The 23874-nt window shown below is 42.3% G+C and overlaps 2 protein-coding genes across 6 annotated transcripts in view; both read left to right on the top strand.

Moving 5' to 3' along the window:
• The first annotated feature begins 529 nt into the window (after window positions 1–529).
• Window positions 530–2756, top strand: LOC129866901 (PCNA-associated factor-like). Of its 2 annotated transcripts, none has more exons than XM_055939922.1 (4): window positions 530–1002; window positions 1610–1699; window positions 1910–2084; window positions 2588–2756. In XM_055939922.1, exons 1-4 carry the CDS (start codon window positions 957–959, stop codon window positions 2628–2630), a joined length of 354 nt encoding a protein of 117 aa, XP_055795897.1. In that variant the 5' UTR covers window positions 530–956; the 3' UTR covers window positions 2631–2756. The 2 variants fall into 2 exon arrangements, with proteins under 2 accessions (XP_055795897.1, XP_055795898.1); XM_055939923.1 differs by having other exon boundaries at window positions 546–1002; window positions 1610–1693.
• An 897-nt stretch (window positions 2757–3653) lies between these two features.
• LOC129866900 (casein kinase I-like) overlaps window positions 3654–23874 on the top strand; it is a 62950-nt gene continuing 42729 nt past the window's right edge. For 2 of the 4 annotated variants that reach the window (XM_055939921.1, XM_055939919.1), the window contains exon 1: window positions 3676–3992. The gene's annotated coding sequence lies outside the window, so the exon portion shown is untranslated. Of the gene's footprint in view, window positions 3993–23874 lie in introns of all 4 variants that reach the window. The other 2 variants (XM_055939918.1, XM_055939920.1) reach the window with 2 other exon arrangements.

Below are 23874 nucleotides of genomic sequence, written 5' to 3'. Positions count from 1 at the left end.
ATCCTTGAGTAGCCCAGCTTGTCCCCAGACTTGAACCCGATCAAACATCTCTAGAGAGACCTGAAAATAGCTGTGCAGCAAGAGGGACCCGATAATGTTTTGTCATTATGGGATATTGTGTGTAGATTGATTTGGGGAAAAAACTACGTAATCAATTTTAGAATAAGACTAACATAACAAAATATGGAGTAGTGAAGGAGGTCGAATACTTTCCAAATGCACCGTATATCTGGTTGGAAACTATTCCAATGAGGCAGATTTTGGCCTAACTTTTGGAATTTTTCTCCACAATTTCGTGGTATCCAATTGGTAGTTAGTCTTGCATCATCGCTGCAACTCCCGTACGGACTCGGGAGAGGCGAAGGTCGAGTGCCGTGCATACTCCGAAACACAACCCAACCGCACTGCTTCTTGACACAATGCCCACTATACCCGGAAGCCAGCCGCACCAATGTCAGACGAAACACCCTACACCTTGCGACAAGGACATCCCTGCCGGCTAAACCCTCCCCTAACCCGAACGACGCTGGGCCAATTGTGCTCCGCCCCATGGGTCTCCCGGTCGCAGCCGAATGCGACAGACCCTGGACTCGAACCTAGACTCTCTAGTGGCACAGCTTGCACTGCGCCACGCGGGAGTCCGATTTTGGCCTAACTTGCACGTATATCTGAGGCTTGGTCTCTATTCAGACCATAAGCAGTTTTCAATGTAATAACCTATCGAAGTACACAACACGCTTGTGCTTGCATTAGAGGGTGCGTGCTTTGAGCTGCGCAGAGGCACGCACAGAAGAAACGGGCGCGGCTTTCGTGAAGGGAGGGGAATAGTTACGTAACTAATGACGTCAGGTGAGCCAGGAGATTCGTCATTTAAACCCAGGCGGGAAAGTAGAAGTCTACATTGAAAGTGTACGTCCCGTTTTGTTTCAGGTTGTGGGGTAAAAACAAAGTTTAACATGGTGAGGACGAAGGCAGACAGTGTCCCCGGAACTTACAGGAAAGGTAATGGTCTACAAACAAAACGTTAAGTTATGTTATTTATTTTGATTCACAACATGCTAGCTAACGATAGTTAAATGGTTATTCATTGTACCCAACTGGAATCGCTAGCTACTGTAGCCAGTGAGTTTTGTGAAGATAATTGCAACCCCTGCATTCCATTATTTTGTAACAACTAACTGCTAATATTCGATTTTAGTGATTAACTAACTAGATGGCTTGATTGACTGGGTAAGATTTGTCTCCCGCCATTTCAATAGAATTGTGAACACAGATGGCGCTCATGCTAACCCAGACGCGTTCGTACTCGCGTCATGGTTTTTGTGTCGGATTTGATTGTTACCTTAACGTTATTAAACGTGTTGTTTACAACGAAAGACTGGATAAAAAAAACATGGTAGTAAAATGTTTAATTGGAGTATTTTCGTTAACTAACTACTTGTTATTCAATATCCTCAATCTGGCGCCAATTTCACCGCCCAAACTAAACAAACCAGTCACACATGTGTCGGTGAAGATTACTTTGCTACTATACACTAACTCTGCATTTCAATACACGGCGTTTGCTTAATAAAATGACTTAATAATTAACACACTTATCCATTTTCAGCTGTGGCTGCATCTGCACCCAGGAAGTCATTGGGTGCCTCGAGTTCTGCAAATGCGTCAAGCGGCTCTCAAGCTGGCACGCCTGGTGAGTGTGAGTCATGATTTAATTCAGTCTTAAAGTTAAATTGTCTAGTAAATAGCCCATATTTCCATGTAAGCTAGATACCTACATAACAATTTTTGGTAGATGGCTAACAACTATTGCCTCTAGATGCATTTCTTTCTCATGTGTCCAAGTGGTAAGTAGTCATGGCAGATATTCTTCTAAATTGTGAATTTTAATGCTGACATTGTTTTACAGCGAAGAGTAAATTTGCTGGCGGGAATCCTGTGTGTCCTCGGCCCACCCCAACTTGGCAAAAAGGCATTGGGGATTTCTTTGGTGGGCCCTGCAGGGAGCCTGAGAAAGAGAACCAGCTCCCCCAGTCAGATGATGAAGAGGCTGGAGGCAGTGGAGTGTCCAAGGCATCCAAGAAGTACATTTGATTTCTATTAAGCTTAGTTTAGCTTAGTTTTAGAGCCAGTCCAAAAGTGGCCCTAAAATGCCTACCTCTTTAGTGCTTGCAGATCTGGAGGAAGTGGAGTGTTTTCTCAAACATTTTCATTAGAATCTGTTCCAAAAATGTTGCCAAAGTTACTAATATTAAGAATTCATTATGGTACTTTAATATATTGCATTGGTCTGTTCTCCATAGATAACTTGGTAATGTTTTTGCAACTGATTCTGGGGAGTAATACTTTTTTACCCTGGTTTAGTGGAACTATTTGCCGATGGGAAATGTGTGCATTCGTGCTATTTTTGATTAGTGGTCATCTGGCTGTTTGTGATTTTTTTGTAAGCGTGTATTTGCGTTGGGTGATGTACCCTGAAAATGTAAAACCTGGCACATCTATGACTAACTGTGCTGCAGAGCCTGTTCAAATGTGATTATGGGTCAAACATTGCTGTCCCATCTAATGTCAACCACTCACCTTTCAGATCCAGACCACTGCCTGCTGAAGATGAGGATGCTGATGAATGAGCTTTGCCAATTGTGTCCCAATTAAAAAGCCATTGCGCCTAGTACTTGAATGGGCTGGCAGATTTTGTATATATAATTGATGAATTCATGGTTTTTGTACAGGAGTTTAATAAACCTTTTTTTGTATGCCTGATTCCATTACCTTTTGTTACGCTTTTCCTGTTTACCATACCTAGTCTATTTTCTAAATTGCACTTAGCTTTTCTGTGCTAACAATGTTTCCTTTTGTTATTGAAATGCCATGATGGTAGAATTAGCAAATGTATCAGTCGATTCCCTGCATGTCCAACAACTATGGCAATCATGCCCCTAATTTATTAGCCAATATTTTTCTGCTCATATGGGTAACATCTACATACCAGTAGATGGTGCTAGATCATTAAGAACATTATCAAAATGTTGTGGACAGGATGTAATGCATACTTCTACATCAATGAAATGGGACAAATAAGCACCCACCCTAAAAGATTCGGTCACTTTTTTTTATTGGTTAAATGTAATGAGGATCACTGCCTCTATGAGCAATGCTTGATGATGATTAGACTACCTGTATTTTGTCCAATTTCTATGAGTTGTGGCCCTCAAATAACCTCAATACTGTTAGTGCTAAAAAAATAATCTTAAATTGTCCCAGCAATTTGTTTAAATGCTTGACCTTTTGTAAGGTGAACTTCCAGTGCTACATGTTTGGTCAATACCATGAGATTTTCAACCAGTATCAGGAAAGGTTGGTGGAACCAATTCTTCATTGAGAAGTGCCAAGTGTGACAGACATGTCATATGCCAAGGTCACTTGTACAGTGCTCTGGAGAAAATTAGGGGTTAAGTGCCTTGCTCAAGAGCACATTGACAGTTTTATTTTAAATACATTTTTACACCTTGTCAGCTCGTATTCAAACCAGTGACCTTTTGAATACTGGCCCATGCTCTAACCGCAAGGCTACCTGCCGCCCATGAAGCACATTGACCTGTAATTTCCATGATGACCATGTTCTATCAGTATACACTTGGAACTGATTTTCTCGCAGGATGTTGGAGCAACACTTCCGGGACCATTTTTTCAGAGACTGGAGAGGAAGCGAGACATTCAGTTTAAATGAACGTAAGTATACAAGACCCAGCTGCTATTGCATTGGTGTCTGAGACACCCTGTTAGACCGGAACTCACCGCTTTTTTCAATGGTAAACAGCTGGAGTGAGCTATCTTCGTTTATGCACCATCTTTGATTTTTATATCAGTGGAGGCGAACTGAAGAAGGCTGGGATGCTAACTGAAAACACCAATTGACGTCGCTTCTTCGTTTCTGGCGTAATCGCTACACGGAAAATAAATGACTAAATGCATCCAGGACCACATTGAAAGTAAGTAACATTTCCACAAACTAACATTGGCTAACACTAGCTTATCTGCGTTTTCTGAACGCCGCCTAGGCTAGGTTTAGCTAGTAGCAGCTAGCTAGCTAGCTAGCAACTTGCTGGCCTGAATTGAAGACGTTGCCTGGATAATTACCTTTAGCCAGCTACTGTAGTTGTACGAACCACCTACCTAGGCTAGAGAGCATTGGACCACAAGGAAATGCATTCACTGTTTTGTTTGTGTGTGGTGCAGACAGTACTATACATGGTATGTAATGGGATTGTCAGTGGTTGACTAACGTTAGTGTTTGTTGTCTGTCAAATGCGAGTTTCCGTCATTTGTTAACTACTGTAATAGTTAGCTAACGTTAACTGGTGATCTAGCTAGGAGGATAATGGCAAATTGCTAAGTTATCTAATTAAGGACACGGGGACGCTCGTTTTTCATAAGTGGTTAACGTAAACTCGTACATCGCCTTGGTCCGTACAATTGCCCTTATTTAAGCGCCCCAAAAACGTAATACTTCCAGATCAACTGTAATGTCAATACCATTGTAAAGCACAATTTCTCCCCTTTCCAACAAAATCAATTACATGACCTAAACACTGCCCGTTTCTGCATAATTCAAGCAGGCACTGAGCCCGTCGAGTGGGTGGGGAAGCTAAACTAATGCGTGACAGTGAGAAGGACAGATGTCGTGTAGGAAAATTGCTTTTTTCACTCGATCTGTCCAACTTATCATCTTATCACCCGTAAAATGTAAATAAAACACTATAAAGAGTTTATATAATGTGTCATTACATACCTATTTGAAGGTTTGTGTCGAATTTGAATCGGGCTTTTAGGGCGGTGCTAAAGTGATCTTAGAAGTTAACAACGGCTTTGAGAATGATGACACAAAAAATGACCCTTACCCAGTCACTGTCCATTTCTTGTTTTTAAAGGATGAGAGAAGTGCTACATCTGGTGGAGAGAGATTGTAAGACAGAAATAGTTGCTTTATGCGTGCTGTACGTTACAACATGACACGTCACGATGTAACGGAGGGTCAGTTTTTTAAAAACTTTTCTCCAATACTATAGAGCCATTACCATGTCGATCAGCGCTTGAATAGAAACCTAGTTCACACCCCTGATTTTGAAGTCAACACAGTCGTTACAGTCCCATTTAGTTTTCTTTGTAGCCTCGTTTGAAATGTCGCGGTTACGCACATTTGTACGGAATGGGGTGAGTTTACGTTATCTATGTCCAGTAATCTGGCACGTTACTCTAACCCATGTCAGAACCAAGCTAGCCAGGTGTCTGAGTTTGTGTTTTGTATTTATTATGGCTACTCTTCCTGGGATCCAGCAAAATTAATGCAGTTATACATTGTGTAGGTAATCCTCTAAAACAGTGGTTACCAAACTTTTTATAGTCCCGTACCCCTTCAATCATTCAACCTCCAGCTGCGTACCCTCTCTAGCACCAGGGTCAGCACACTCTCAAATGTGTTTTTTTGCCATCATTGGAAGCCTGCCACACACACTATATAATACATTTATTAAACATAAGAATGAGTGTGTTTTTGTCACAACCCGGCTCGTGGGAAGTGACAAAAAGCTTCTTATAGGACCAGGGCACAAATAATAATCAATCATTTTGCTCTTTATTTAGCCATCTTACTAATCAAGCTGTGTGCTTGCAGTAATTGTTTCAAAACATCTCCTGCCATGTCACTGATGTATCGTGAAACAGTGTTGTTTGATGAAGACATTGTCTGTATACTTTTTATGGCCTTTTCCCCCAGCATTGTCCCAGCCATATCCGCGGCAGCAGGAAGAAATAAGTCCTCCACAATAGTATGGGGCTTGCCTGTCCTAGCCACTCGGTCGCTCACCATATAAGACGCTTCTGGGGGGGGGGTCGGGGGGGGGGGGGGGGGGTCAAATAGTCCTGTGCAAATAGTCCTGGTAGCCATTTGATTACCTGTTCAGGAGTCTTATGGCTTGTGGGTAAAAACTGTTGAGAAGCCTTTTTGTCCTAGACTTGGCACTCCGGTACCGCTTGCCATGTCGCAATTCAACGGCCCAGACACGAGAGGTATGTGGCAGGGTCTACAGTCAATCACGGACTACAATAGAAAAACCAGCCCCGTCACGGATCAATATGCCTTGCTTCCAGACAGACTAAACAACTTTTTTGCTTGCTTTGAGGAAAATACAGTGCCACTGACCCGGCCCGCTACCAAAACCTGCATGCTCTCCTTCACTGTAGCCAACGTGAGTAAAACATTTAAACGTGTTAACCCTCACAAGGCTGCAGGCCCAGACGGCATCCCCGGCCGCGTCCTCAGAGCATGCGCAGACCAGCTGGCTGGTGTGTTTACAGACATATTCAATCAATCTTTATCCCAGTCTGCCCCCACATGCTTCAAGAGGGCCACCATTGTTCCTGTTCCCAAGAAAGCTAAGGTATCCGAGCTAAATGACTACCGCCCTGTAGCACTCACTTCCGTCATCATGAAGTGCTTTGAGAGACTAGTCAAGGACCATATCACCTCCACCCTACCTGACACCCTAGACCCACTCCAATTTGCTTACCGCCCCAATAGGTCCACAGAAGACGCAATCGCCATCACACTGCATACTGCCCTAAGCCATCTGGACAAGAGGAATACTTATGTAAGAATACTGTTCATCGATTACAGCTCAGCATTTAACACCATAGTACCCTCCAAACTCGTCATTAATGTCGAGACCCTGGGTCTCAACCCCGCCCTGTGCAACTGGGTCCTGGACTTCCTGACGCGTCGCCCCCAGGTGGTGAGGGTAGGTTACACCATCTCCACCCCGCTGATCCTCAACACTGGGTCCCCACAAGGGTGCGTTCTGAGCCCTCTCCTGTACTCCCTGTTCACCCATGACTGCGTGGCCATGCACGCTTCCAACTCAATCATCAAGTTTGCAGACGACACTACAGTGGTAGGCTTGATTACCAACAACGACGAGACGGCCTACAGGGAGGAGGTGAGGGCCCTTGGAGTGTGGTATCAGGAAAATAACCTCACACTCAATGTCAACAAAACAAAGGAGATGATTGTGGACTTCAGGAAACAGCAGAGGGAGCAGCCCCCTATCTACATTGACGGGACAGTAGTGGAGAAGGTGGAACGTTTTAAGTTCCTCGGCGTACACATCACGGACAAACTGAAATGGTCCACCCACACAAACAGCGTGGTGACGAAGGCGCAGCAGCGCCTCTTCAACCTCAGGAGGCTGAAGAAATTTGGCCTGTCACCAAAAACACTCACAAACTTTTACAGATGCACAATCGAGAGCATCCTGTCGGGCTGTGTCACCGCCTGGTACGGCAGCTGCTCCGCCCATAACCGGAAGGCTCTCCAGAGGGTTGTGAGGTCTGCACAACGCATCACCGGGTGCAAACTACCTGCCCTCCAGGACACCTACACCACCCGATGTCACAGGAAGACTAAAAAGATCATCAAGGTCAACAACCACCCGAGCCACTGCCTGTTCTCCCCGCTATCATTCACAAGGCGAGGTCAGTACAGGGGCATCAAAGCGGGGACCGAGAGACTGAAAAACAGCTTCTATCTGAAGGCCATCAGACTGTTAAACAGCCATCACTAACATTGATTGGCTGCTGCCAACATACTGACTCAACTCCAGCCACATTAATAACTGAAAAATTGATGTAATCAATTTATCACTAGCCACTTTATATTATATGTTTACTTACCCTACATTACTCATCTCATAAGTATATACTGTACGCAATACCATCTACTGCATCTTGCCATCTTGATGTAATTAAATGTATCACTAGCCACTTTAAACAATGCCACTTTATATAATGTTCTCATACCCTACATTACTCATCTCATATGTATATACTGTACGCTATACCATCTACTGCATCTTGCCTATGCCGTTCGGCCATCACTCATTTATATATTTTTATGTACATATTCGTATTCATTCCTTTACACTTGTGTAAATTGTTAGGTTATATTACTTGTTAGATATTACTGCATGGTCGGAACTAGAAGCATAAGCATTTCGCTACACTTGCATTAACACCTGCTAACCATGTGTATGTGACAAATACATTTGATTTGATTTTGTAGTAGAGAGAACAGTCTATGACTGGGGTGGCTGGGGTCTTTGACAATTTTTAGGGCCTTCCTCTAACACCGCCTGGTGTAGAGGTCCTGGATGGCAGGCAGCTTAGCCCCAGTTATGTACTGGGCCATACGCACTACCCTCTGTAGTGCCTTGTGGTCAGAGGCCGAGCAATTGCTGTACCTGGCAATGATGCAACCAGTCAGGATGCTCTCGATGTTGCAGCTATAGAACCTTTTGAGTATCTCAGGACCCATGCCAAATCTTTTTAGTTTCCTGAGGGGGAATAGGCTTTGTCACAACTGTCTTGGTGTGTTTGGACCATTCTAGTTTGTTGTTAATGTGGACACAAAGGAACTTGAAGCTCTCAATCTGCTCCACTACAGCCTCGTTGATGAGAATGGGGGCGTGCTCGGTCCTCCTTTTCCTGTAGTCCACAATCATCTCCTTAATCTTGGTTACGTTGAGGGATAGGTTGTTATTCTGGCACCACCCGGCCAGGTCTCTGACTTCCTCCTTATAGGCTGTCTCGTCGTTGTCGGTGATCAGGCCTACCACTGTTGTGTCGTCTGCAAACTTAATGATGGTGTTGGAGTTCTGCCTGGCCATGCAGTCGTGGGTGAACAGGAAGTACAGGAGGGAACTGAGCACGCACCCTTGAGGGGCTCCAGTGTTGAGGATCAGCGTGGCAGATGTGTTGCTACCTACCCTCACCACCTGGGGGCGGCCCGTCAGGAAGTCCAGGATCCAGTTGCAGAGGGAGGTGTTTAGTCCCAGGATCCTTAGCTTAGTGATGAGCTTTGAGGATACTATGGTGTTGAACGCTGAGCTGTAGTCAATGAATAGCATTCTCACATAGGTGTTCCTTTTGTCCAGGTGGGAATGGGCAGTGTGGAGTGCAATAGAGATTGCATCATCTGTGGATCTGTTTGAGCGGTATGCAAATTGGACTGGGTGTAGGGTTTCTGGGATAATGGTGTTGATGTGAGCCATTACCAACCTTTCAATTCACTTCTTGGCTACGGACGAGAGTGCTACGGGTCTGTAGTCATTTAGGCAGGTAGCCTTTCTGTTCTTGGGCACAGGGACTATAGTGGTCTGCTTGAAACATGTTGGTATGACAGACTCTGACAAGAGAAGTTGCAAATGTCAGTGAAGACACCTGCCAGTTGGTCAGCACATGCCCGGCGCACACATCCTGGTAATCCATCTGGCCCCGCAGCCTTGTGTTTGTTGACCTTTTTAAAGGTCTTACTCGACTACGGAGAGTGTGATCACACAGTCGTCCGGAACAGCTGATGCTGTCATGCATGCCTCAGTGTTGCTTGCCTCGAAGCGAGCATAGAAGTGATTTAGCTCGTCTGGGAGGCTTGTGTCACTGGGAAGCTTGTGGCTCTGCTTCCCTTTGTAGTCTAATAGTTTGCAAGCCCTGCCACATAAGACGAGCGTCGGAGCCGGTGTAGTATGATTCAGTCTTAGCCCTGTATTGACGCTTTGTCTGTTTGATGGTTCGTCGCAGGGCATAGCAGGATTTCTTGTAGGCTTCCGGGTTAGAGTCCGACTCCTTGAAAGTGGCAGCTCTACCCTTTAGCTCAGTGCGAATGTTGCCTGTAATCCATGGCTTCTGGTTGGGGTATGTACGTACAGTCACTGTGGGGACGACGTCCTCGATGCACTTATTGATAAAGCCAGTGACTGATGTGGTGTACTCCTCAATGCCATCGGAAGAATCCCGGAACATGTTCCAGTCTGTGATAGCAAAACAGTCATGTAGTTTAGCATCTGCTTCATCTGACCACTTTTTTATAGACCGAGTCACTGGTGCTTCCTGCTTTAATTTTTGCTTGTAAGGAGGAATCAGGAGGATAGAGTTGTGGTCGGATTTACCAAATGGAGGGCGAGGGAGAGCTTTGTACGCATCTGTGTGTGGAGTACAGGTGATCTAGAATTTTTTTCCCTCTGGTTGCACATTTAACATGTTGATGGATATTTGGTAGAACTGATTTACGTTTCCCTGCATTAATGTCTCCGGCCACTAGGAGCGCCGCCTCTGGGGGAGTGGTTTCCTGTTTACATATTACCTTATACAGCTGACTGAGTGCGGTCTTAGTGCCAGCATCTGTCTGTGGTGGTAAATAAACAGCCCCGAAAAGTATAGCTGAGAACTCTCTAGGCAAGTAGTGTGGCCTGCAGTTTATCACAATATACTCTACTTCAGGCGAGCAAAATCTAGAGACTTCCTTAGATTTCGTGCACCAGCTGCTGTTTACAAATATGCACAGATCGCCCCCCCCCCCCCCCCCCCCCCCCGGTCGTCTTACCGGAGTGTGCTGTTCTATCTTGCCTGTGCAGCGTATATCCCGCTAGCTGAATATTCATGTCGTCATTCAGCCACAATTCCGTGAAGCATAGGATATTACAGTTTTTGATGACCCGCTGGTAGGATATTCGTGATCGTACCTCGTCTAGTTTCGTATTCGTCTAGTATTGTCCAATGATTGCACATTGGCAAGTAGTAGTCTAAACCTCATTTCTCTCATCGTGTCAACTATGCTCAATTCTGTGCCAGAATTAAGGGTACTGGTTACCCGACATGCTCACTTTCCAGTTGAACTCGTAATCTTTCTTATCAAATCTGTAGGACTTAAAACAATATAGAGCCAGGTAAGATGGATATCATTTGAGTCGTGTGTGTGTGTGTGTGATTTTGACCCTCCCTTTGTTCAGGGACACATTATTCAATTTCTGTTAGTCGCATGTCTGTTTAACTTGTTCAGTTTATGTCTCAGTTGTTGATTCTTGTTATGTTCATACAAATATTTACTCATGTTAAGTTTGAAAATCCTTTTTTTGCTGAGTGTATATATGTGTGTTGTGTTATAATAAACTGGGTAGGCCGAGCCCTGAATGCTGATTGGCTGACAGCCGTGGTATATCAGACCGTATACCACGGGGATATGACAACATTTTTTACTGCTCTAATTACGTTGGTAACCAGTTTATAATGGCAACAAGGCACCTTGGGGGTTTGTGATATGGCCAATATATACCATGGCTAACGGCTGTGTCCAGGCACTCTGCGTTGTTGTGCTAAGAACAGCCCTTAGCTGTGGTATATTGGCATTAGACCACACCTCCTCTGGCCTTATTACTTAAGTATACATTTTCGTATTAATTAGAAATTCATGTTTTTTTTTTAAAGATTCCTCACAAAAACAAGCGCATCTCTGTGAAATATCAATGGAATACTGAGTGTATACCAAGCTTTTTATTTTGAAAGATTTATCATTTAGCTCATGTCATGGCAATTTAGCTTTTTGCGAGGACCACAAAATGTAAAATCCGCAAGTTGTTACAAAAAGTCTGTGATAGATGGGTTGGCTGACAATGTCACAAACGATGTGTGCGCTGCCATGGGGCAGAAGTCAGCCTGTTGTGATTTTCGATGGCAGATTGCTAGCAAGGATGACAAGAAACTGCATGTGGGGATTATATGTGGCTCAATCAGCTTGTTTCATCATTTTATTGATACCATGTCTTGTGTTGCTGTTTTGACTGATTTCATGTCAAGGCTAATATGTAAAGAAATCGCTAGCTGTCTAACCAACAACTGTAACGATGTAGTTGAGACGAGTGGTAATTGTGCACATTTATTTACATTTTCAATCAACATGGGGAAGTAATATACATGTCAACAATCTAAGCCAACGTCAGCTGTTTTGCCCATGGTTGCGCGTGTGTCCTTATTGTTGCTAAACAATCAACCCAAAATATGTATTATGTAAATAAATACTACATTTTGGATATTAGGTTAAAGACCCCACTGAATGATTCAGAACATGAGTAATCATATTTGTATTGGTAAAATGAATTTCTCTTCCTTGCATAACGTGCTTTGGGGAAGTATTTTTTATTTTTTTGGAAACCCCTTTTTTTTGGAAACCCCCCTTTCTAAAGTAGCTAGTGTATCTAGTTTTACCTAAGTTAGCCAACAAACCACGGCCAGTTTCCCGATTTTAGCGATGGAATTTGTGGTTTCCACTAATTACCACAGCCTAAAAGTCAATGGCTTTTGTGTTTTTACTTTAAGGTTAGCAGTGTGTTTAGGGTTAATCACACTTTAAAAACAGAAATTAACGAAAAAAGGGTTTATGACTTTGTGGCTGTGCTAACTAGTGATGATCAACTTAAGCCCTGCTTTATATCGTGATGCATTTCATTGCGTCTTATGTGAACTTCATGCAATCTTGTTCCGCTACTGGACAGATAGGATAGGGTTTCATAACACAAGACAAGATGGAGGAGAGTGAAATGTTTCTTTCAAAACAGGAGAAACATATTTTTTCAGTTGATAATTAAACATGTTTAGGGAAGCCAGGCTTCCTCAAATTTTGCAATAAAAAAAAGAACATTGCTTTTGTCTCTCATCGTTTTCATTACATTCAGCCTCATGCAAATTTATCTTACCAAAGTAGGCATTTGTGTGAGCGAAACAGGGCCCCTCTGTTTTTAATTGGCAAAAGTAGAAAATTTAGGCATGACATGCCAGCACCTAATGCTGAGACTACACATCTAAGTATAACTGATCAAATTTCTAAAAGACAAGCGTTGTAATTTTGACTTCTGTAAAGTGAGTGTGGAAGAGGTGAAAAATTTGTCAACAAGCCACCGTGGTCTGACAACTTGGATGGAAAATTACTGAGGATTAATAGCAGACGATATTGCCACTCCTATTTGCCATATCTTCAATCTAAGCCTACAATTTTTTTATTTTATTTAGGCCCCTAAGTTCTCTGAGCAATTATTTTGGGACAAAAGGCTGTAAAAACACTAGGAAATCAACTCCATCCTCAGAAATGCAGTGTAGACATTGTTAATGTTGTAAATGACTATTGTAACTGGAAACGGCAGGTCCAATCGGTTCGCCACTGAGTAAACATGTCTATAATAGATATTAATGTTTTAAGAAAGGTGTGTGTGTGTACACACACACATTTGTCCTGGCGAATCGGTTTTATGCTCTTACTGAATGGAAGCTTCTTTTTTTTTTTTACTCCGCTGGTCTCGGGAAGAAATTACGAGTCTTCACTGTCCAAGACCGAGTACAAATGTATTTGACACGAGACACTTAAAACGTGGTCTCGAGACCGGAATCAAGACTGGTCTCGAGTGCTACCACACTGGTAACTTGAATAAGCAATTTCATAAATGTGTCAATAACATAGGAATCACAGCAATTGGGTGTTAGCGATTACCCCTCTAGTGCAGGGATCATCACCTAGATTCAGCCACAGGCCTATCTTTTTTTGACAGGATGGAGGGGGATACTGTAGATACGCCTCACAAGTCCTCAACTGGCAGCTTCATTAAATAGAACACGCAAAACACCAGTCTCAACGTCAACAGTGAAGAGGTGACTCCGGGATGCTGGCCTTCTAGGCAGAGTTGCAAAGAAAAAGCCATATCTCAGACTGGCCAATAAAGATTAAGATGGGCAAAATAACACATTGTTAATCTTTTATTTATATTGGCCAGTCTGAGTTACGGCTTTTTCTTTGCAACTCTGCCTAGAAGGCCAGCATCCCGGAGTCACCTCTTCACTGTTGACGATGAGACTGGTGTTTTGCGTGTTCTATTTAATGAAGCTGCCAGTTGAGGACTTGTGAGCGGTGTCTGTTTCCCAAACTAGACACACTAATGTACTTGTCCTCTTGCTCAGTTGTGCACCGGGGCCTCTCACTCTTTCTATTCTGGTTAGAGCCAGTTTGCGCTATTCTGTGAAGGGAGTAGTACACTGCGTTGTACCAGATCTTCAATTTCTCGCATGGAATAGCCTTCATTTCTCAGAACAAGAATAGACTGACGTTTCAGCAGAAAGTTATTTGTTTCTGGCCGTTTTGAGCCTGTAATCAAACCCACAAATGCTGATGCTCAAGATATTCAACTAGCCTAAAGAAGGCCGGTTTTATTGCTTCTTTAATCAGAACAACAGTTTTCAGCTGTGCTAACATGATTGCAAAAGTGTTTTCTAATGATCAATTAGATTTTTAAAATTCTAAACTTGGATTAGCTAACACAAAGTGCCATTGGAACACAGGAGTGATTGTTGCTGATAATGGGCCTCTGTACTCCTATGTAGATATTCCATAAATCTGCCATTTCCAGCTACAGCTGCCGTTTCGTCATTTACAACATTAACAATGCCTACACTGTATTTCTGATCAATTTGATGTTATTTTAATGGACAAAAAAATTTGCTTTTCTTTCAAAAACAATCACATTTCTAAGTGACCCTAAACTTTTGAACTGTAGTGTAGAACCTAACAAATGAGCAACAACATCCTCTATGATAACACCTGCTGCAGCTGCTGCAAACTAGCCTACAAAAGATGGCTAGCTAGACCGTGGGAAAACCTACTAATCGCTTTTGCGCAGTGATCTGTTGGCCTTTGAGAAGGCACAAGTTTCCATATGTTTTTTGTAAAAACGGACCCACCCATTACAAGTCTAAATGTGATTGGTTGAGTCCACTGTCACTCCAACATTCTGCCCTAATACACTTGAATGACAGATGCATTATATCTAGCTTCTAATTGCCTAGCCAATGGCTGACAAGGCTAGCTAGATTTATCTCCCCAGAGACAACAAAAATAAAATCCTGATTGGATCATTGTTCTCTTCAGTATTAACCCTTTCCTTTCTAACAAATACTGAATCAATTAAATCAGAACATAATTGAAAATAATAATTACTTTATAAATCCTTAGCCCTTCTCTGAAGGTGTAGAAGGCCCGTTGTTTCCCACTGTGTTTGGTTTAGTAATCATTCATAGGGTGGCTCTTCTCTACTCTGTCACGAAACCTTGAAATCGGCCCTAATTAATCGGCCATTCCGATTAATTGGTCGACCTCTACTTCTAATGTAACTATGGCAGCACCCAAGGGGCTAGAATTTTCTAGGTCTACTCTTAGACTTGCCAGTGACGCAGTGTCCCCATGAGTGACAGAACACTGAGCCAATCACGGCGCAACGCTCCTTATTTTCTGCTGGCGTGCCCCACCACAGAAAGCACTGAGCAAGTCTGAAACACCTGCATTTTGGAGGTGCCGTACTCAAGAAACAAAAAAAGAACATGTTTGTATGCTGCTTTATTAACTCATTGATATATATACACTGCTCAAAAAAATAAAGGGAACACTTAAACAACACAATGTAACTCCAAGTCAATCACACTTCTGTGAAATCAAACTGTCCACTTAGGAACCAACACTGATTGACAATAAATTTCACATGCTGTTGTGCTTCCTAGTGCTGGCCGCCCGGACAAAATGAGCAATCTGGGGGGGAAGGTCCTCTGTCAGGGAGGTGACAAAGAACCCGATGGTCACTCTGACAGAGCTCCAGAGTTCCTCTGTAGAGATGGTTGTCCTTCTGGAAGGTTCTCGCATCTCCGCAGCACTCCACAAATCAGGCCTTTATGGTAGAGTGGCCAGACAGAAGCCACTCCTCAGTAAAAGGCACATGACAGCCCACTTGGAGTTTGCCAAAAGGCACCTAAAGGACTCTTAGACCATGAGAAACAAGATCCTCAGGTCTGATGAAACCAAGATTTGTGGAAAAAGTGAAGGGGTCTGAATACTTTCCGAATGCACTGTATAAGTGAATTCGTCCCAATACTTTTTGACTCCTAAAATGCGGGGGGGACTATGTACAAAAAGTTTAGACTAAGGATGAAAATACCCTCCAATTTAAGCAGACAGTCTGCACTAATCTCCTAGTCATTGTATCATTTCAAATCCAAGTGCTGGAGTACAGAGCCAAAACAACAACAACAAATGTGTCACTGTCTCAATACTTTCAGAGCTCACTGTACCTAGCTATGGAGGAGCGCCTAATATGGAGGAACTTTGAACGTCCGAGAGTTGGCCCAATGCCGGGGCTAGCTCAACACCCTGGACCAGATGTAGCTAACAAACTTAGGTGCGCACCAGAATTCAAAACAAGTCCTACCTTTTTTGTTAATAATACACTGTGAAATGTGATTGCTATAGTATCCTTAACTAGCTGGCAGGCAGACACTGGAAGGAGACGTTTATGAATGACAGTAAGTGCTTTGTATAGGCACTTTGATTTCGCTTTTTTGTTGGACTGAGTAAAATGCATGCGACGTAAAATAACATTCACCGGTTCCCATGCTTTTAAAATAATGGTTCTGAAGCCTCCCGAGTGACGCAGCGGTTTAAGGCACACACAGTGTTTTCTCCGACACATTTGTGTGGCTGGCTTCCGGGTTAAGCGAACAGTGCGGCTTGGCAGGATCATGTTTCGGAGGACACATGGCTCTCAACTTTCACCTCTCCCGACTCTGTAGGGAGGTTGCAGCGTCATGACAAGACTATAACTCCAATTTGGATATCACGAAATTTGGGAGGAAAAAGTACAAAAAACGTAAAAAAAAATCTGTTCCGAGGGCCTCCCGGGTGGTCCAGGGCACTGCATTGCAGTGCTAACTGCGCCACCAGAGTCTGGGTTCGCGCCCAGGCTCTGTCGCAGCCGGCCGCGACCGGGAGGTCCATGGGGCGACGCACAATTGGGCTAGCGTCGTCCGGGTTAGGGAGGGTTTGGCCGGTAGGGATATCCTTGTCTCATCGCGCTCCAGCGACTCCTGTGGCGGGCCGGGCACAGTGCGCGCTAAACAAGGGGGCCAGGTGCACGGTGTTTCCTCTGACACATTGGTGCGGCTGGCTTCCGGGTTGGAGGCGCGCTGTGTTAAAGAAGCAGTGCGGCTTGGTTGGGTTGTGCTTCGGAGGACGCATGGCTTTCGACCTTCGTCTCTCCCGAGCCCGTACGGGAGTTGTAGCGATGAGACAAGATAGTAATTACTAGCGATTGGATACCACGAAAATTGGGGAGAAAAAGGGGGAAAAAAATTAAAAAATAATAATAATCTGTTCCAGAAAACTGGAGATCAAATCTTTTGAAACCGTCCTCTTGGCCGCAGACACAAAATGTAACCTTTTTTTAAAGTTAATTTCCTTCAATTCAATACATTTTGTCATTGACTGAGTTTTTAAATGTTTAAAAAAAAAACTTTTATCCAGTTTTATAGCTAGTTACCTGCATTTCTATTTTGTCATGGGGCTGAGATGAAAAATACATTTTAAAGCTAATTTCCTGCAATTCTACAATTTTTGCCATGTCTTGTGGTTTTCTAATGCGGTCTGATTGACTTAAACATTTTAACAAAGTCAGTGGGGCCCCCATGCTATTTTATTCCTTAACTGTCCATTCTTTTCTACATTCTTTCTGGTTTTATCATTTTAAGTTTACACGGAACATTTTACATCCAGATTTTTTCCCTTCAATATACACATATATGATATTAGCAGTGGCGGCTGCTAATAAATGAATATAGGGGAAACACTATCGTAGTAGGAATTTCGTTGCAACCACTCTTTATAAACCAATATGTCTAACATATATTCCAGAGCACACAGTAAAGTTTAAAATGACACCAAGACTTGCTCTCTACCATCTACAAAATACTGTCTACAAGGAGGCCCCGGGAAGGCCCAAATCATCTAACAGAACCCTTCATTCTGTTGAAGTTGTGAATGAATTGTGTTGTATATTTTATTTGTTAATTTTTCTTAGTTTGCGTTGTCAATTGTAACATGTTTGCATAACGACTTCACTCCATGACTGTGACGTTACATTTGATTTAGCACAGCAAGATGAAAAATAATACACATTTATTCAGGCAGAGAGAGAATGCATTAGAAAAACACACACACTGTGTCACACTGAGCGATTTAATCCCTGACTTTCCACACACTATTGTAGGCTTAGCCATGAAGTGTGCGACGTGCACAGAGCTGGAATTTGCATAACAGCCGGTAGAGAGAGGATGGTGTGAATCAGTGACTTCGCTACCACAGGCGAGACACACACACACACACACACACACACACACACACACACACACACACACACACACACACACACACACACACACACACACACACACACTCTATATTGAAAAAACAGCCTTTATTCTCACAATGACATTTAAAACACCTTCCCCTGTACTTTTGTTTATTGTCCTACCTTAAGAAAACATCTACCTCTTTTCACTGGGCTCTAACTGGAGTGAGGTGTAAAATCTCCCTCCATCTCCAATTCACAGCTCTGTTACTCCAAAGAACTTAAAAAATAGAAATGGTAGGACCCTGAAAAGTAGTAATGAAGTTCTAGAATGTCTTGAATTAGTGCACATGGAACATGACCGCTCTGAAAACAACCCTCAAAGAAATAGGCTAGTCAAACTCTAATCTCCTCCAGTATTAGACTGTTGCGGGAACTGCTTTTTTACCAAAGCTTTCCTCCACAGTACCAGTAAGCTATTTGTTGAAGTGTGAATGGTCTCAAGTGTAGTAAACTGGAAGGGGAGCTGATATAATGGCCACTTGTTCAACTCATGTGTTTAACGGTTTGTATCCACCTCCCCTCCCACCACTTGACTGGTGAATCTCAACTCAACCTTTTACGGGTTTAAATTATTCAAGAAGCCCCTCTATGCTGAGTACCTTTTGTGTTTATTATGTCCAAGCTCTGTGACCCCAGGTCTGATTGGATATTGCACATCCAGGGTTATTTGCACTAGTCTGATTGACGTGGATGTCTAACTCCTTTCCATCAATGATTTTCATAGACGATGAAGGAAAAATGCCTTGCTGGGCAGTCACTGTCGGGTGCGAACCGAGCACGAGTATCGTTTTACTTTTAGATGAGGGCTTCCAAGCTTTGTAACAAACTGTTATGGCCTCAGTGAAACAAAGGTTTGAAGGTCTTGCGTCTAGGGTGCAGGAAGCACAGAAAGCTATCTTTGTCTTCTGATGGCCATCTCACAGCGACTGTGCTTGTTTCCCCCATCTATCACTTTTCCTCTGCGGATAAAAACTCTTTGATCCAGGCGCAGGAAATATCTCATAGGAAGCCGGGCTAATTTGTGCGATCCCAGTCACTGAGAGCGATAACCGACCCACATTGTGGAGAACAGTGACAGATTGCCATACTCCAGCACCAAGGCCCTCTCCTGTCATTGTCAGAGGGAAATGGAGCAGACAATTGTGGGAAATGAAAGGGGATCTGAAGACGTTGACTTTTTTCCATGAATTATTAACCAAATGCCTACTGTTCTCTGCAGGTTGGTGAGACCTGTCCTGCAATGTTTCATTTAGGTTTAGTAGTGGCAACGGTAACATAAACCATCATGATTTACTGAGGCTTGTTTTATTCCAAAAAATGTATGTGGGTGTAGGCTAACTCATTAATGTATGGGGGGAAATGTATGCACTTGGTATGTAGACATATCACTGAGTATACCAAACATTAAAAACACCTTACTAATATTGTGTTGAACCCCTTCTTGCCCTCAGAACAGCCTCAATCCGTTGGGGCATGGACTCTACAGGGTGTCGAAAGCATTCCACAGTGATGCTGGCGCATGTTGACTTCAATGATTCCCACAGTTGTCAATTTGGATGGATGCCTTTTGGGTTTTGAACCATTCTTGCAACTGTTGTGCGTGAAGAACCCAGCAGCGTTGCAGTTCCTGACAAACCGGTGCGCCTGGCTCCTACTACCACACCCGGTTCAAAGGCCCTTAAATCTTTTGTCTTGCCCATTCATCCTCTGAATGGCACACATACAAAATCCATGTCTCAAGGCTTAAAAATCCTTCTTTAACCCGTCTCCTCCCCTTCATCTACACTGATTTGAGGTGGATTTAACAGTCAACATCAATAAGGGGTCATAGCTTTCTTCTGGATTCACCCAGTCAGTCTGTCATGTAAAGAGCAGATGTCCTTAATTGTTTTGTAAACTCAGTGTAATGGCTGTAGTTAATAGCCTAAACCCTCACTGGGTAGGTAGCCTACATAAAAGTAAAAAATAGGCCTACACTATATTTAAAAATATATTACATTTGAATAATATTAGTGGCTATCTACATGGCAGTTATACCCTCCATGTTAGAGCAAAGGTCCTGTAGCTTTGCCTCTACAGACACACAAGGTCACTAGTGGATATATTTAAAACACAGTTCCTGGTTTCTAGTTGTAGCTTGATGTCAAGGACCATGATCTACAGTTGAATGCTAAGGCTAATGTTTACAGCATAATGAATAGGAATTCATCAATGTGAGCCAAAGTATAGTTTGAAACTGTACACGGGTAGTTGCCATATGGCCAAAACTAAAGTTTTTAAAAAAGAGTTACAACTCAATGTTATATAGCCTCTTTCAGTTTTGAGTTTATATCCAGTTTAATGAACCTGTATTAGTGCCTTGAATTTGTCCTCTGGTGTGACATTACAAATCATTTTAATATATATTTCATATTAATGGTTTGTTTCCAAAATAAGAATTATTTTACTCCTTAGTTACTTTTGTCTTTAAATCAGTAATCATATTCCGGCATTTCAAATGAAAAACACACAATTTTCTTGTATAATGATGATAACCGAGTGTAAAGCTTTACAAAAATGTTGTGTAAGATTCACAGTAATTTCACTGAACTTAGATTAAAGCAATTATCTTACTTGTGTATTATTATAATGTTACCTGCCTCATACCTGCCTCATGCTACATTTTGTCCAAGATGACACCTTTTTTTTCTCCATTTATTGGCGTCACCCCATAGGACATTGTCACACCGATGGGCAATACACAACAGGCAGTCAAATTTTACAGTTAAAACCTAATGACACTTTCAGAAGTTTTTGACCACTGTAAAAATGCTTCTAAACATCAGTCCTAAACATCAGTAATGGATCCTCATTTAAGGATTTGAAGTGTACTCATTCCAATTACAGGGACTCCAAAGAGTCCTGTATTATTATTTTTTGTCACTACTTCCCCGAATTGGGAGTGGCTCATTTCCGTGCCTGCTTCCTTCCTTTGATGTGCTAGCCGTTTCTCAGGCTCCCTCTACTGAGTCTAACCCTGATTTTTCCGTTACAAGTCGTCACCATGGTAGGCACAAAGTACCATTGAAAGTTGATAGGGCAGACATTCGAATGAGACACCAGTGCCACGAAGGGTCCCCGTATCGGTTTTGGGCCAGCACTTGTTGGCATATCTTAGCGCTACAATTGCCACAGTTATCCAAGTAACATTGGAGCGATTTAATGGAACCTTAACTGATTTTTTATTTATTTATTTTTTATTTTACCGTTATTTTACCAGGTAAGTTGACTGAGAACACGTTCTCATTTGCAGCAACGACCTGGGGAATAGTTACAGGGGAGAGCCATTAATGAGCAATGCAAATTTTCACTGTACCGGCCATGTGTATTTAGACTTGATTTAATCTTTGGGACGAGAATATGGCAGGATCAACCAGGTTGTTCCCCCCCCTGCTCTGTCTCCAAAAGAGGCACGGCTGATAAGGTCTCCCAGGGTAGATCACGTATGCCAATCGGTCAGGAAAAGGGAAACTGGTAGGACAGACATAAAGGGACCAAGGGGATGGATGTTATAATGCAGGGAGTGAAAACCAGGAATGGGAGCATCACAGCCATTCCACAATGTCTGCTTGCACTAAAGAAACTAGACCCCCCCCCCCCCCCAACCCAACCAGGGGGCAGAGACAGACGCAGAGGTTGCAGAGAGTGAGAAACCAGGCATGGGAGAATGAATACATAAATATTGCACTCAGAATCACTTAAAAGCATCAAAATTGCAACAGGATACAAATAGGTCTAATGCAAGTAAGTGTTATTTGATTATAATGAAATGTTTAGACTTGTTTAAAAGTTTATTAATAGGTTATGTCCCCTGGAGTGACCGCTATTTCCTCTGTGACACCATCTTCCTGTCACACCGTTGGGAATCTCAGGCTGTATGCCCATTTTGGTCCTTATTGTTAATAGTAAGCCTTCCTTATGATTTCACCACCAACATTTTTTATTTTTGTACTTCAAGTGTGTAAAAATATATATCTACAGTACCAGTCAAAAGTTTGGACTATTTTCTAAATTGTAGAATAATAGTGAAAACATAAAAATAACACACATGAAATCATGTGGTAACCAAAAAAGTGTTAAATCAAAATATATTTGAGATTCTTCAAATAGCCACCCTTTGCCTTGATGACAGCTTTTCACACTCTTGGCATTCTCTCAACCAGCTTCATGAGGTAGTCACCTGGAATGCATTTCAATTAACAGGTGTGCCTTGTTTAACTTCTCTAGGATAGGTGGGACGGTAGCGTCCCACTTGGCCAAAATCAAGAAAAAAATGTAGCGAGACAAATTCAAATATATTACTATAAAAATCAATCTTTCATGAAATCACACATGAAAGAAACCAAATTAAAGCTACACATGTTGTGAATCCAGCCAACATGTCTGATTTCAAAAAGGATTTATGGGGAAAGCACACCAAACAATTATGCTAGCTCAGTACATAGCCACAGAAAAACACAGCCATTTTCCCAGAAAAATATAGTAGTAAAAAAGCAGAAATAGAGAAAAATAATCACTAACCTTTGAACATCTTCATCAGATGACACTCATATGACAATGTTACACAATACATTTATGTTTTGTTCGATAATGTGCATATTTATATCCACAAATCTCGGTTTACATTGGCGCAATGTTCAGAAATGCCTCCAAAATATCCGGAGTAATTACAGAGAGCCACGTCAAATAACAGAAATACTCATAAACTTTGATGAAAGATACATGTTTTACATATGATTAAAGATACACTTGTTCTTAATGCAACCGCTGTGTCAGATTTAAAAAAAACTTTAATAAAAAGCACACCATTCAATAATCTGAGACGGCGCTCAGATTTTAACAAAATTTCTCCGCCATGTTGGAGTCAACAGAAATATGAAATTACATCATAAATATTCCCTTTGATTATCTTCATCAGAATGCAGTGCCAGGAATCCTAGTTCCACAATAAATCGTTTTGTTCAATAATGTCCATTACTTATGTCCAATTAGCTACTTTTGCTAGCATGTGTAGTACACATGTCCAAACGCTCGTGCAGATGCAGGCAAACGTTGGACGAAAACTTCAAAAAGTTATATTACAAGTCGAATAAACTGGTCAAACTTAGTAGAGAATCAATCTTCAGGATGTTGTTATCATATATATCAAATAATGTTCCAACCGGAGCATTCTTTTCAGTCTCTATAAGTAATGGAACGCATGACAATATCATGTGGAAAGTGCATGACCAAGAACTGGCACTCTGCCAGACCACTGACTCAAACACCTCCCATCCAGTCCCACAACACAGCATAAGCTTCATTCCACGTTCTACTGACTGTTGACATCTAGTGGAAGGCGTAGAAAGTGCTAACATATCCATATATTACAGGGAATTGAATAGGCAATGACTTTAACATCGACCACTCTCAGAGTTCTCACTTCCTGTTTGGATTTTTTCTCAGGTTTTTGCCTGCCGTATGAGTTATTTTGTACTCACAGACATCATTCAAACCGTTTTAGAAACTTCAGTGTGTTTTCTATCCAATAGTTATAATAATATGCATATATTAGCATCTGGGACAGAGGAGGCAGTTCACTATGGGCACGCAATTTATCCAAAAGTGAAAATGCTGCCCCCTATATAAAATAAGTTAAAGTAAATTTGTGGAATTTATTTCGTTAATGCGTTTGAGCCAATCAGTTGTGTTGTGACAAGGTAGGGGGGTATACAGAAGATAGTCCTATTTGGTTCAA

Source organism: Salvelinus fontinalis, chromosome 12 (genome assembly GCF_029448725.1).
Source record: "Salvelinus fontinalis isolate EN_2023a chromosome 12, ASM2944872v1, whole genome shotgun sequence".
In the NCBI taxonomy this organism is placed as follows: Eukaryota; Metazoa; Chordata; class Actinopteri; order Salmoniformes; family Salmonidae; genus Salvelinus; species Salvelinus fontinalis.
This window is presented reverse-complemented; position numbering and strand designations above follow the sequence as displayed.

Coding starts and splice junctions, on each gene's coding strand:
- LOC129866901 (XM_055939922.1), top strand. CDS start 957: ATGGTGAGGACGAAGGCAGACAGTGTCCCCGGAACTTACAGGAAAG. Junction 1,003..1,609: donor CCCCGGAACTTACAGGAAAG/GTAATGGTCTAC, acceptor ATCCATTTTCAG/CTGTGGCTGCATCTGCACCC. Junction 1,700..1,909: donor AGCTGGCACGCCTGGTGAGT/GTGAGTCATGAT, acceptor ATTGTTTTACAG/CGAAGAGTAAATTTGCTGGC.